This window comes from Necator americanus, chromosome V (assembly GCF_031761385.1).
Source record: "Necator americanus strain Aroian chromosome V, whole genome shotgun sequence".
Lineage (NCBI taxonomy): Eukaryota > Metazoa > Nematoda > Chromadorea > Rhabditida > Ancylostomatidae > Necator > Necator americanus.
Window position 1 is genome coordinate 22,070,144 of NC_087375.1, and position 10,560 is coordinate 22,080,703.

General features: G+C 42.2%; 2 protein-coding genes across 3 annotated transcripts; both read left to right on the forward strand.

The window, feature by feature from the left end:
* Nucleotides 1–32: 32 nt before the first annotated feature.
* Nucleotides 33–9,825, forward strand: RB195_014824 (uncharacterized protein; the record flags this gene model as incomplete). Of its 2 annotated transcripts, XM_064205246.1 has the most annotated exons (13): nucleotides 33–123; nucleotides 188–297; nucleotides 357–532; nucleotides 2,023–2,133; nucleotides 2,239–2,317; nucleotides 2,371–2,505; nucleotides 2,578–2,690; nucleotides 2,765–2,906; nucleotides 2,979–3,109; nucleotides 5,928–6,071; nucleotides 6,352–6,451; nucleotides 7,186–7,235; nucleotides 7,312–7,405. In XM_064205246.1, the coding sequence occupies 13 exons, from the start codon at nucleotides 33–35 to the stop codon at nucleotides 7,403–7,405; spliced, it is 1,476 nt and encodes a 491-aa protein (XP_064061128.1). The 2 variants fall into 2 exon arrangements, with proteins under 2 accessions (XP_064061128.1, XP_064061127.1); XM_064205247.1 differs by lacking the exons at nucleotides 7,186–7,235; nucleotides 7,312–7,405 and adding an exon at nucleotides 9,703–9,825.
* RB195_014825 (uncharacterized protein) lies at nucleotides 8,001–8,921 on the forward strand (the record flags this gene model as incomplete). Its single annotated transcript, XM_064205248.1, has 1 exon — nucleotides 8,001–8,921. One exon carries the CDS (start codon nucleotides 8,001–8,003, stop codon nucleotides 8,919–8,921), a length of 921 nt encoding a protein of 306 aa, XP_064061129.1.
* Nucleotides 9,826–10,560: the final 735 nt, after the last annotated feature.

Genomic DNA, 10,560 nt, shown 5'->3' on the forward strand with positions numbered 1-10,560 from the left:
TACAACAACTTCCTCGGAATTCGGCTTTTATCATGTTTACTGGCACATTTGGAAATCCACTGTACTTCTTCGCAACGAATACGTGTAATGTTACTCAGGCTGAAATGTGGGTTCGCTTGCCGGGTATGTGCTCTTCAGGCGAACACAATCAGAGGACTAGTTTCATTAACTTACTTCTCATTTCAAGACATCCTCGAGTTTTTCTTTGTTGCGCATCCGTCATCGGGTAGGAAAGAAGGTGAAGAGCATCATCGTATAATGTACTTCTATCCCAAAGAGGACACACTCGACCGACAAGCGAGTTTTTCTAGTTTTTTCTTTTACGTCGTTGAATTAACTGAGCTTCTCCTATTTAGACAGAAATAACTGGCTTCGCAGAAGCAGTAGTAAACTTTACCGACAATTTTGTCAGCGCACGTGAACAGACGGAGAAGCCGGAGTTTCCTTTCCGAACTGTGTCCACTCAGAAATCGGACCATGTCTATATACAAGTGGAAGGCTGTGAATTTTTGATTGGTCTCGCATTATCGAAGTGGGTTCCTTCTTTAGTTTTTCTGTCTCAAAGACCTAAAAGTGAGGTGTTGATGCTCAGCAGACCAAGGGTTCATTTGACAGATCTCGTTTTTTCGCTCTTCCTGTTTGCTTTCTATCAAATCTTTAAATAGTCTTCAAATTCAGAGCATAGTTCACTGGTTAATTTTCTCTGTTATGTCCAGACAAGTCTAATTTTCTTAGAAAAGTCAACGATGTTAGGTTGGTGTTTCCTTGTTTTCAGAATTTCGCTTCTTTACACTTCATCGTACTTAGGTGACGGGCATCTGCAAGCCATGTACTTTCGGCGAAAACTTGTTGTACTGCATTGACCTAACAATTAGCAAATTTATTCACTGATACAGTATTCGATATATCAGTGGACCACTGATACAGTATTCGATAAACTCCCTTGACCAGTCTCACCTTTGCTTTTCATTTATTCTCATTCTTTTTGTATAATAATGTATGCATAGAATTACTTAGGCCTACGAAGTCCTTTCCCAGTATTATTGTTTCTGTCTTTCCTGGAATGCTTCTAAAAGTTTTTATACATTGAGTTTCTGCCCCTTTTTACCTGCAGTTGGATAAGTTAATTGTGTGCTGCAATCGACGTCGTAGTATAATTCCAAAATCCGTCCTAGAAGAGTGCTATCAGTGCATAGTTACAGAAGAAGTGAGTCAGAAATAGTTTCTATAAACTGAACTGAATACACCCTTTGAAGGATTACCATGGAATCAGGATAAACTACTGAACTGACGAAAAAAGGGTTTCTTGTGTTACAACTATGGAAGATCCTCATCATGCTTAATTTCACAATGTATGCATATATAAGTATGAAGTCTCTGGGGTATCAATTCGATTGGGATGCGCCTACACGTTTGGGTACGATTAGCAATCGCAGGGATTTTCTGGACTTGTGTTGTCCTATAAAATGACTTGCGTGGACCAGCAGGTATATCAGTTCAGTTTTCCTATCGTCCCAGACAAGTCTGGTAACCCTTTTTTATGGATGGGTGAAACGCTTGGTTGGCACTAAGGCAGTTTCGAACCATTAGCCTAGCCGGGCCTACATAACGCGCGAACCTTGGGAGAGGTAACTTCAATAGTCGGTTAGAAGGGGCCTGGATTCTGATTTAGTTGCATTAATGCGTGCGCCGGAAGTGGGGTGACTTATCTAACGGTTGCTGAGGCAGGACACTCAATTGGAACCGTCGGAGAGCAGAGATGGGTAGGAGTAACCACTTGGGTCGGAGCCGCTTGCCTTCCTATACTATTTCGAGAAAAACTGCTTGCGCAATTACGCTGAGCCACGGATCATTTTCATGGATGGGTGATGTGTTCATTTTCATGCGGTTATCCAAGTTCTTCTTTCAAGTTTTTACCTCTGACTTTTTCCTGAGCTGAAAATCAAAGATGGAGTGCACGAATGATGCGGAAGGCTTTTCAGTGAGAAGATTAGAGGTGAACTAAGCTAAACGACCTTTCAGGATTCAGAATGCTGCAGCCGAGTACTCTTTGTTTTTGCCAGCTATTCAGAATGTTCTTGCTGGTTCTTACAAGATGTTTCGTCTTTTTTTCGGCGAGTTTAGTTCTTTCAGGTTCGTACTATATTAAAAAGCGATTCAGTTTGTTTGCACAGTTTCGTTGCAGCTTTGGACTTGCAGTTTTAATTCCGAGCGTGGCGCAAAATGTTTCATTTTCAGGAAGAGAAATCAGCAGAAATTCAAGGAGCGTCTTGAGTACTTTTTTGGACGTTATTTACCATTACTAAAATTACATAGAGTAGGTCATTTTATCTTTATTCATGAGGAATTGAACTGTTGGTTTCATTGCAGATGCCTCTCTTAGATTATCTAAATGGAGCTGCTTTTCTCCCGCTGAATGGCCCAGAGTATTTGAATGTTGTTTCTCTCTCATCCGAGCTCGAAGAAGAATTTCCGATCATAGAGAAAGTTCTCATATTGTATCAAGTACGACTATGAGCGAACACTAAAGAAAAATCCACGAAGTCTTTCGGTACCATCATTGAAGATCGTTTTCAGGATAAGGTGTTGTATTATTCTATTTCCCGACGTGATCTCCCTTCTCTTTTCCGATACATCACTCAAAGTCTTTTGCCAATGACCATTGGAGACGAACTGGATTACCAGTCTCGGTAATTTCTTGGAGTACCTCCAATATCTCGGCTTCGTGTCTGAAAAAAAAAAACGAAATAAATAAGGTGTTTAGGTCTACACATGGTCGCTTTTTGCGCGGTCCCTCAGATATCACAGTAGATGCTCCCTTGGTTGGGGACGATGCTCTTCCAACCGTTCATATTTACAACTACAGTGAAGCAGAGGATATAGAAGAACTTGTTAGATATCAAATGGTATGTGTAGTGTTTTCATCTGTTTCCATTACTGCCACTCTCAAGAAGCAAACTGAATGTTCGATGGTTCAGATGGTGTACCGTAGCTTGAACGCCACTGTTTGTATGTTCACTACACATGAGGTCACCAGGAGATTAATGCGGAATATTGACGGATATCTGGGAAGCGAACTCAGTAAAGTGGCGTCTCAAATAGGCGAATGGTGAATGTTTGGTATCAGTTTTTTTCCTATCTATTCAGGTACATATCCAGCATACCAGTTCTATTACATCCGTTCTTTTGCTACTCTACTTCAATTTTCTTCACTCCTCTTTTTGAGTAAAAGCAGCGTATCACGAAATTAATGGGGTTGAGATCTCTCTACGAATAGGCAGAAGTGTAGTTAATGAGTGTAAGCGTGCTCACGCTGAATTCCCTCAGTTCTACTTACTTGACTTAATTGGCGGGTTGGTATTACTGCCTAGCGCGGTTGTACGAATTTTTGTCGAGGCATGTCATTTTTGGATACAACCCTGCCAAACCCTCTCGATCTATGGCAAGAGCTCGCACAGCATCCATCTATTCGCCGTTGCTCCGTATCCTGGAATACTTGACGTTTCGCGTGAACTGGCTATCGACACCGAATGACCCGAGTATTCTCAGATCGACAATGTTTGGTTGTTTTGCTTTTAGACAAAATTGTTGGAATGCCGAAAAATTGTTGGATTTGGTGCTCACTCTAGGTATTTTATCTATTTGGATTGAGCTTTGACAGTGTGCTGGGCGACAACACCTTTTTGGAATATATGAAAATTAGAACTGCACAAAGTAAGATCTTAGAGGAGCACTAGGGGCACAACCAACCCCTAAAGTAATGGAAAAAGAGTTGCTAGGACCTTGTAATCCTATTCATGGAATATTGTAAAAAAAGAGATAAAAATCTATCTGTAAGAGATATTAAAACAGCCCCAATGAACCTGGAAAAATAATAGCGCTTGCTTGCGTACTACTTTTTGAGCAGAACCAAGATTGTTATTGATTTTTATTCTAACTAACATTTCGACGTCGTCGCCTTCTTCAGGGCCTGGAAAAATCAAAGACACATGTAAGCTACTCTCTCAAACGGCTTGTCATCCCACAAGATATGATTTAGCAACTAGATTATTTAAACGCAATGTCAGAAAAGCAGACCACCATAGCGCTCACCTTGATAGCCACAAAATCATGATGTTAGCGGACCACCAGTTGTTAGAGTTGCGCCGCTAGCAGTGACTAGTAACGATGCCCCCCCCCCCTCTCACTCACTCACCCTCTCACTCTCACGTAGGTCAAAACCCGCAAAGGTTTTGATATGGCGCCAGTTCGTTGGTCACAGCGATGCATTCTTCTTTACGATTCATGATTGGACTTTTGGTCGTGATATAAAACGCTTCCAATGTTTTTCGCGCCAGAACGTCTGATTCGCGTGCTAAGATAGTGCTAATAGCGCTTGCTTTCACCGAGCATGCCGCAAAGTTGACAATGTTGGGAACTTCCAAGAAAACACAGCGTTAAGGGTGTAGATCATAAGTGTGAGTATTGCGACGAGGCTGTTTCACATGCGGTTTTCCTGGATAATTAGGGAGAATACAGCATGATCGCGGATCCTCATTCCTAATCCTATCTATTAGCAGAGAAATTCCAACACTCTTAATTTCTCGGTACGCTGTCTTCAATACATTCGTGATGTGCGTCCCCTAGTCGGACATCCGAAAATCTGGAGCTGTGTTGCATTGGATTCCGACAACGGCTCAGTTCTTCTCAGCTTGAAGTTAGCGTTCCAGAAAAGAAGTCGGGGCGGCAAGACGAAGAGGGGTTCGCCAGTACTAAACACTGCCAACGGAGTCGCTGTCGGGGAGACAACCTTGCTCATCTGGAGGGAATATCTCAATTGCTGAACCGACAAGCGCTATCAATCTCTGATCTCGAGTATGTATAAGTACGAAAGGTCAGCGCGGAACCATCGACGGAGTCGAAGATTTTGGTCTGCATCCAAAAGATGAAAAGTGGAAAATTTGGCGGAGACGGTGGAATTAGCGGAGAAATGTTGAAATTGCTTTCCTTTTGTGATTCGTGAGATGACGAAGATCATTCGTTGAATGTGGATTGACGAAAAGAATGTGGATTGACTCGTGGAGACACGCTATTATGATTCCTCTCCACAAGAAGCTATCCGTCATGGAACCAAGGAATTGCCTACGAATGTCATTGCTGCGTGTAATGTACAGGGTTTTGGAGCGGATCATCGACTAATCCGACATCGTGATGAAACCACCCGTGACGGGCAAGCCGGCTCTCGCACTGGTCGATCGACAGTTGATCAGGTGTTCATTGTGAGGAGAGTGGTTGAAGTGTGCCAGCGGTATACGAAGCTTCTACAGTTAGCTTTTTCGAAGCCGCTTTCGACTCTGCTCACCGAGACCGTCTTCTCAATGCGCATCGCACTGATGGAGTTCCAGGAAGATTGGTACGCCTTATAAACGACGTGAATAGAAGAGTAGCTGCTGCGGTTCGAACAGCAGTTGGATGTACTGCACCGTTTGAAGTGGAAACTGGAGTGAGACAAGGGGCCGTGACGACCCTTTGATGCTTTGGTTACGTTATGGGGAGACCATCTGATCGTCTTGTTTAAGTTGTCCTGAGGATGTTTCCAGATCCTAATTGGAAAAAGCCCACTGGTTGTAAAAGAAAGTTTTGGACGGAGATTGAGAAGGAAGATTTGAGGGCACTTGGCGTTGGCAGACAGTTCTGTCGAGACGTAAAATTCCGCCGCTTGTGGATAACGACAGATGAGTACATTCTATGCGAACTCTAGCTGAAGACCGAATAGGGTAGGCTCGGATATGTTCAAGGACGACATACCCCGGCGAAGATGCGTATAGCCGTGTTAGACCATAACACCCGCCCGCCCATTAAGTCAAGTAAGTAATCTGTCTTCATACATTGATCTGTTGCCCTTCCGCTGAGATATTGTGTTCGAGTATTGTATTTTTCAATTTTAGCGTGGGCTCTCAAAATGCGGACATATTGTCGACACCGGATTTCCATTATATTTACTACAACCCTGCTTCTTTGAGCCTCACCTCATCATTCACTGATTCCACTGATGCACCGAAGGCACCACTACCACCTCCTGAAGTTAACAAGTCAGCCGTATTTCATTAACAGCTCTGTTATTCAAAAGGTCTAGAGTTATCCGAAAATGAAGTGCCAGGCTGAAGTCAACTTTTCTGAATTAATTATTGATGTGTCACTACCATTTTACGAGCATCCGCTACCACGCCTGCAGTACAAGATTTTTAATTTTTGTTGTACGTCTCTTATACTCTCATACTTGGATCACTTGGCAAAAAATTGGAAAAATCCTGATATCAAAATCATTCTGACAGTTTTTTCCCACGCTTCCCCTAGCATCTTCATATTAAGGCTGGTATGCAGTTCGCTCACAGGCTTTCTGTCAGAAGCAGATGAATTTGGGGAATGTTTTGCGAAGTCTGAATCTGAATGGTGGATTGTACTCAAGAAGGTAGATACGATTCCCTTATATTTTTTCAACATCATTCCTATTCCTATAGTTGTATGTCTTTTCTCACTTTCACCTTTCATTTTGCGCTTAGCTACCCGCCATAATTCAATAGCGGACAGTAACAGAAGGCAAATATGTGTTCTTGAATTGAAGACGAATGTAGCGCAGTTGGTAAGAGGTTCGGACCGTAACCTTTAAGACTTCTCATCTCTTCGGACTCGATAGATTGTTACCAGATTTGTCTGGGAGGATAAAAACACTGAGGTAATGAGTCGGCTGGTCCTCGCAAATTATTGCTTTTATAGCCATCAAGCGATTCTGAATTGAAGTCGAACGCGTAATCGTATCCCCATAGGCATTGGTCAACGTCTTTCATCCTTTATACTTCGTTGCTTGAACGGGTACTTTGCGATGCTGTTATGATTTTCTGTTTCATTGTTTTTGCTTGGTGTTTGCGATAAGCAGGGTCATTCCGTAATGGAGCATTCCCATCCGGAGGTCTAAAGGAAAGGGGTCGTAAGGGCATGTGCGGTAGGCAGTATTGAATGGAGGATGGCATTCTAAACAGGATAAAATATTACTTAGCATTAAATAATTGCATACATTGCAAAATATTACTAACATAAAATAATTCATACATAGGTTACAAAATATTAACTTTCAGAAAAATATTATGTTGTTTAACGTAGGACGGTAATATGGGAGCATTAACATTTTGTTTTGAAAGGGTTTAGCGTGTTGACAATGTAATAATGGGACCACGCAGGTTCGACAACCCGCTGAGGTAAGTTTTTTCAAAAGAGACGGGAACTTAAAACTACTTCTAAAAGATGAAAATTTGAATGTTACATAGTTTTCAGCAGCTTTGAAGTGGATATGATAGAATTTAATGGCCAAAAAAGCTCAGATTCTGTGAACATTGTTACGTCTGGGAAATCGCGAGTAACTTCGTGATAAGAGGACCATAAGAAAAAAAAACTTTGGGTGGTTTTTCAGAGAAGAAGGGTTGCCCTAGAGAACAGTCATATCGCTGTTTTTTTCACATTCGATTTTTTTGTGGATTTCCCCATTTAAAATTTGAGAGAACCAGACGTTTCGGAGAGGAGAAATTCTGCATATTGGGGTTACGTTAGTCCGAACATATGGGTGATTTCTTTAAAACGCCGTCCCGTTTTTTTTGGAATGCTATAACTTGCCAAAGTGCCGATTTCTGCTTGCGCAGCAAAAATGTATGATATTGAATAAAGTTTAATAAAATGCAAAACAAATCATCTTTCGTTATCTTGTGATCGAGGCTTTTCACTATTTTCTCTCTTATGCAAAAATTCGACTAGCGAAGTGTCCACTTCGCCTTGTCCCCTTACCAAATCTGAACGGGTTTTTTTTTTTTTAAAAAAAAAAAAATTTTTTTTTTTTTTTTTTTTTTTTTTTGTCCTTTTCCTTTTTGTAAATGAACATGATGAATCATCATGTTCATTTATCAACCCGGATAAACACACCTGGTGTTCGCTGACATCGTACCTGTGCAGGAAGAAACGAGCTGACAGAAATGACTGAAGCTGCAGAGGCGGGGAAAAGCATTCGCTATGCCCGTCGAGACTTCGCCAGTAGCAAGACAAGGATGACTGCTATCCGGAACCCGGAGCGAACAACCATTGCATCGAGAAGGGGGATGGAGAAAATCATCTACGACTTCTACTCCGATCTCTTCGACAGCCAAGTCCACTTGCCTCCCCACCATCTGAGGGAAGACGGGCATGTCATTCCAGAGGTTCTCCCGTCCGAAATACGACATGCTATCATGTCGGTAAGAAATCGTACGGCACCCGGTCCCGACAGAATAAGACCAGAACAACTGAAGAACCTTCCGCCAGTACTCATCAACACCCTGGCGAGGCTCTTTACACGTTACCTGTCGGAATGCAAGGTTCCTAAACAGTGGAAGACCAGCAAGACCGTGTTGCTGTATAAAAAGGGAGATCCACATGACATCGGCAGCTATCGCCCAATCTGCTTACTGCCCGTCATCTACAAGCTATTTACAAGAGTGATCCTTAATAGGATTGAGAAAGTATTGGATGAAGGACAGCCATGCGAGCAAGCAGGGTTTCGAAAAGGATTCAGCACGATTGACCACATTCACACTGCTTCGAAACTCATCGAGGTATCACGAGAGTACAAGATGCCGCTCTGTCTCACCTTCATCGACTTAAAGAAGGCCTTCGACTCAGTTGAGAAGGAAGCGGTCGTGGAAGCCTTGGACAAACAAGGCGTCCCCACTCGGTACATAAAGGTACTTCTAGAGTTGTACAGTAACTTCACGGCCGGAATTTCGCCATTCTACAAGAATATCATCATTGACGTGAAGAGGGGGATCCGACAGGGTGATACATTCTCACCCAAAAATCACAGCCACCCTCGAGAACGCAATGCGAAAGTTGGAATGGCACGACATGGGAGTGATGGTTGATGGTGGGCAGCTACACCATTTGCGCTTTGCTGATGACATCGTACTAATAACATCTAGCATCAACCAAGCGGAACGAATGCTGACCGAATTCGACGAAACATGTGGCTGCATCGGTCTTCAGCTGAAACTGCAAAAGACGGTGTTCATGGGACGTATGGGTCTCAGATGCCCCATTCACGAACATATCCGAATGCACCAGCTACGTTTATCTGGGTCGGGAATTGAACATGATGAACGACCTGACCCCCGAGCTTGGCAGGAGGAGACGAGAGCACCTTAGCAGCGCCGTGCTTCTGCCTTTGATATTTGCTTTAAGGACCCAGGCACATCGCAAGTAGGAAGAAGATGCAGTCAGCATCGTTGAACGCTTAATCGAAAAAATGATGCTAGAACTATCTTGCTTTACATAAAAGAGAAAGGGGATTTGAAGATCCGTTGTACATCAGTGATAGAAATTTAGAGAGAATACTTTCGGCAAAAAAGTAAAATAAGGTGGAAAGGATACGTGATGCGTACCAAGAGACAGTGCCATGGGCGACTGACTTCCTTGCAATATTAAACGCACTACAACAAAATCGCAGACCCGTTACCCAGACTTATTTAAAAGTTCTTGAAACAAAAATTGTCGCTCTTCGCATCGCTCGGAAATGGAGAAACAGCTGGGCAAACTTCGAGCTTTATCGGAACAAAAGATGATCAAGGTCGAAACTTTTAAATTCATATTTCCTGCATTAGATATCTGCACCTGGTTTTGCTGTCATGGTATTACGGAATATTATAGGTAAATTCGCGCCTTCTCTGCCTTCTGCTTCCGCCATCTTCCAATCAGCAGTCACTGGCCGACATTCAAACGCGAACGCTCGGTATTATCAAGACACACTTCGAAGCGATTTTCTTTAATTGAGTACGGATCCAAAATGTGGAATGACGGGTATTCTGAAATGTTTGTGATTGTTGTTGTAGGTCTAGTTTAGTTTTTCTTCATAATTCCACGCCGGTAGTTTTCCATGTATTATATTTTTGTTAGTTGTTATCACTCCTAGTGCCATGCTTCTTTTTTTTGGCATTCGACCTTGTTATTCTGAAGTGATTCTTTTTAATGTTCACTGTTTTTTCAGATGTTTATTACGGAAGTAGGTTATTCCATTCTAAGCCCAATAATGAAAATAAAAGCCACCAAGTAGGAGAATCATTGAGTACAGGTGCAGGGTCTAGCGAGACAGAAAACCTGTGGAAAGATGAAAAGTGGAGTAAGGCTAACCGTTTTATCAGATTATAAACTACTAACTGTACGGCTCTACTAAAGAAAACAATTATATCAGATTATATTTTCACTAGAAACTATTTTGTCGCAAATCGGATCTTGACGTTGTTTATGCGCTGCTCAACGTTTCTCATATAATTAATAAATTTTGTCTAAGGGTGATTCCAGCTGCGACCAAGCCTTTAATTTATTCTTTTGCACGTCTTGATCACATTTAGCATCTTCCTACTTCCTAAAGTACCTACCTACTTTCGAAAGTATGTCGCTCAGCGGATTTACTTCACTTTTTTTTGAAATCATGTCATTTGAAAGAGAATAAAAGTCAAGATATTGATATGTATCGACTCTACTATTATAGGGGAAGTTGGTAGAGAA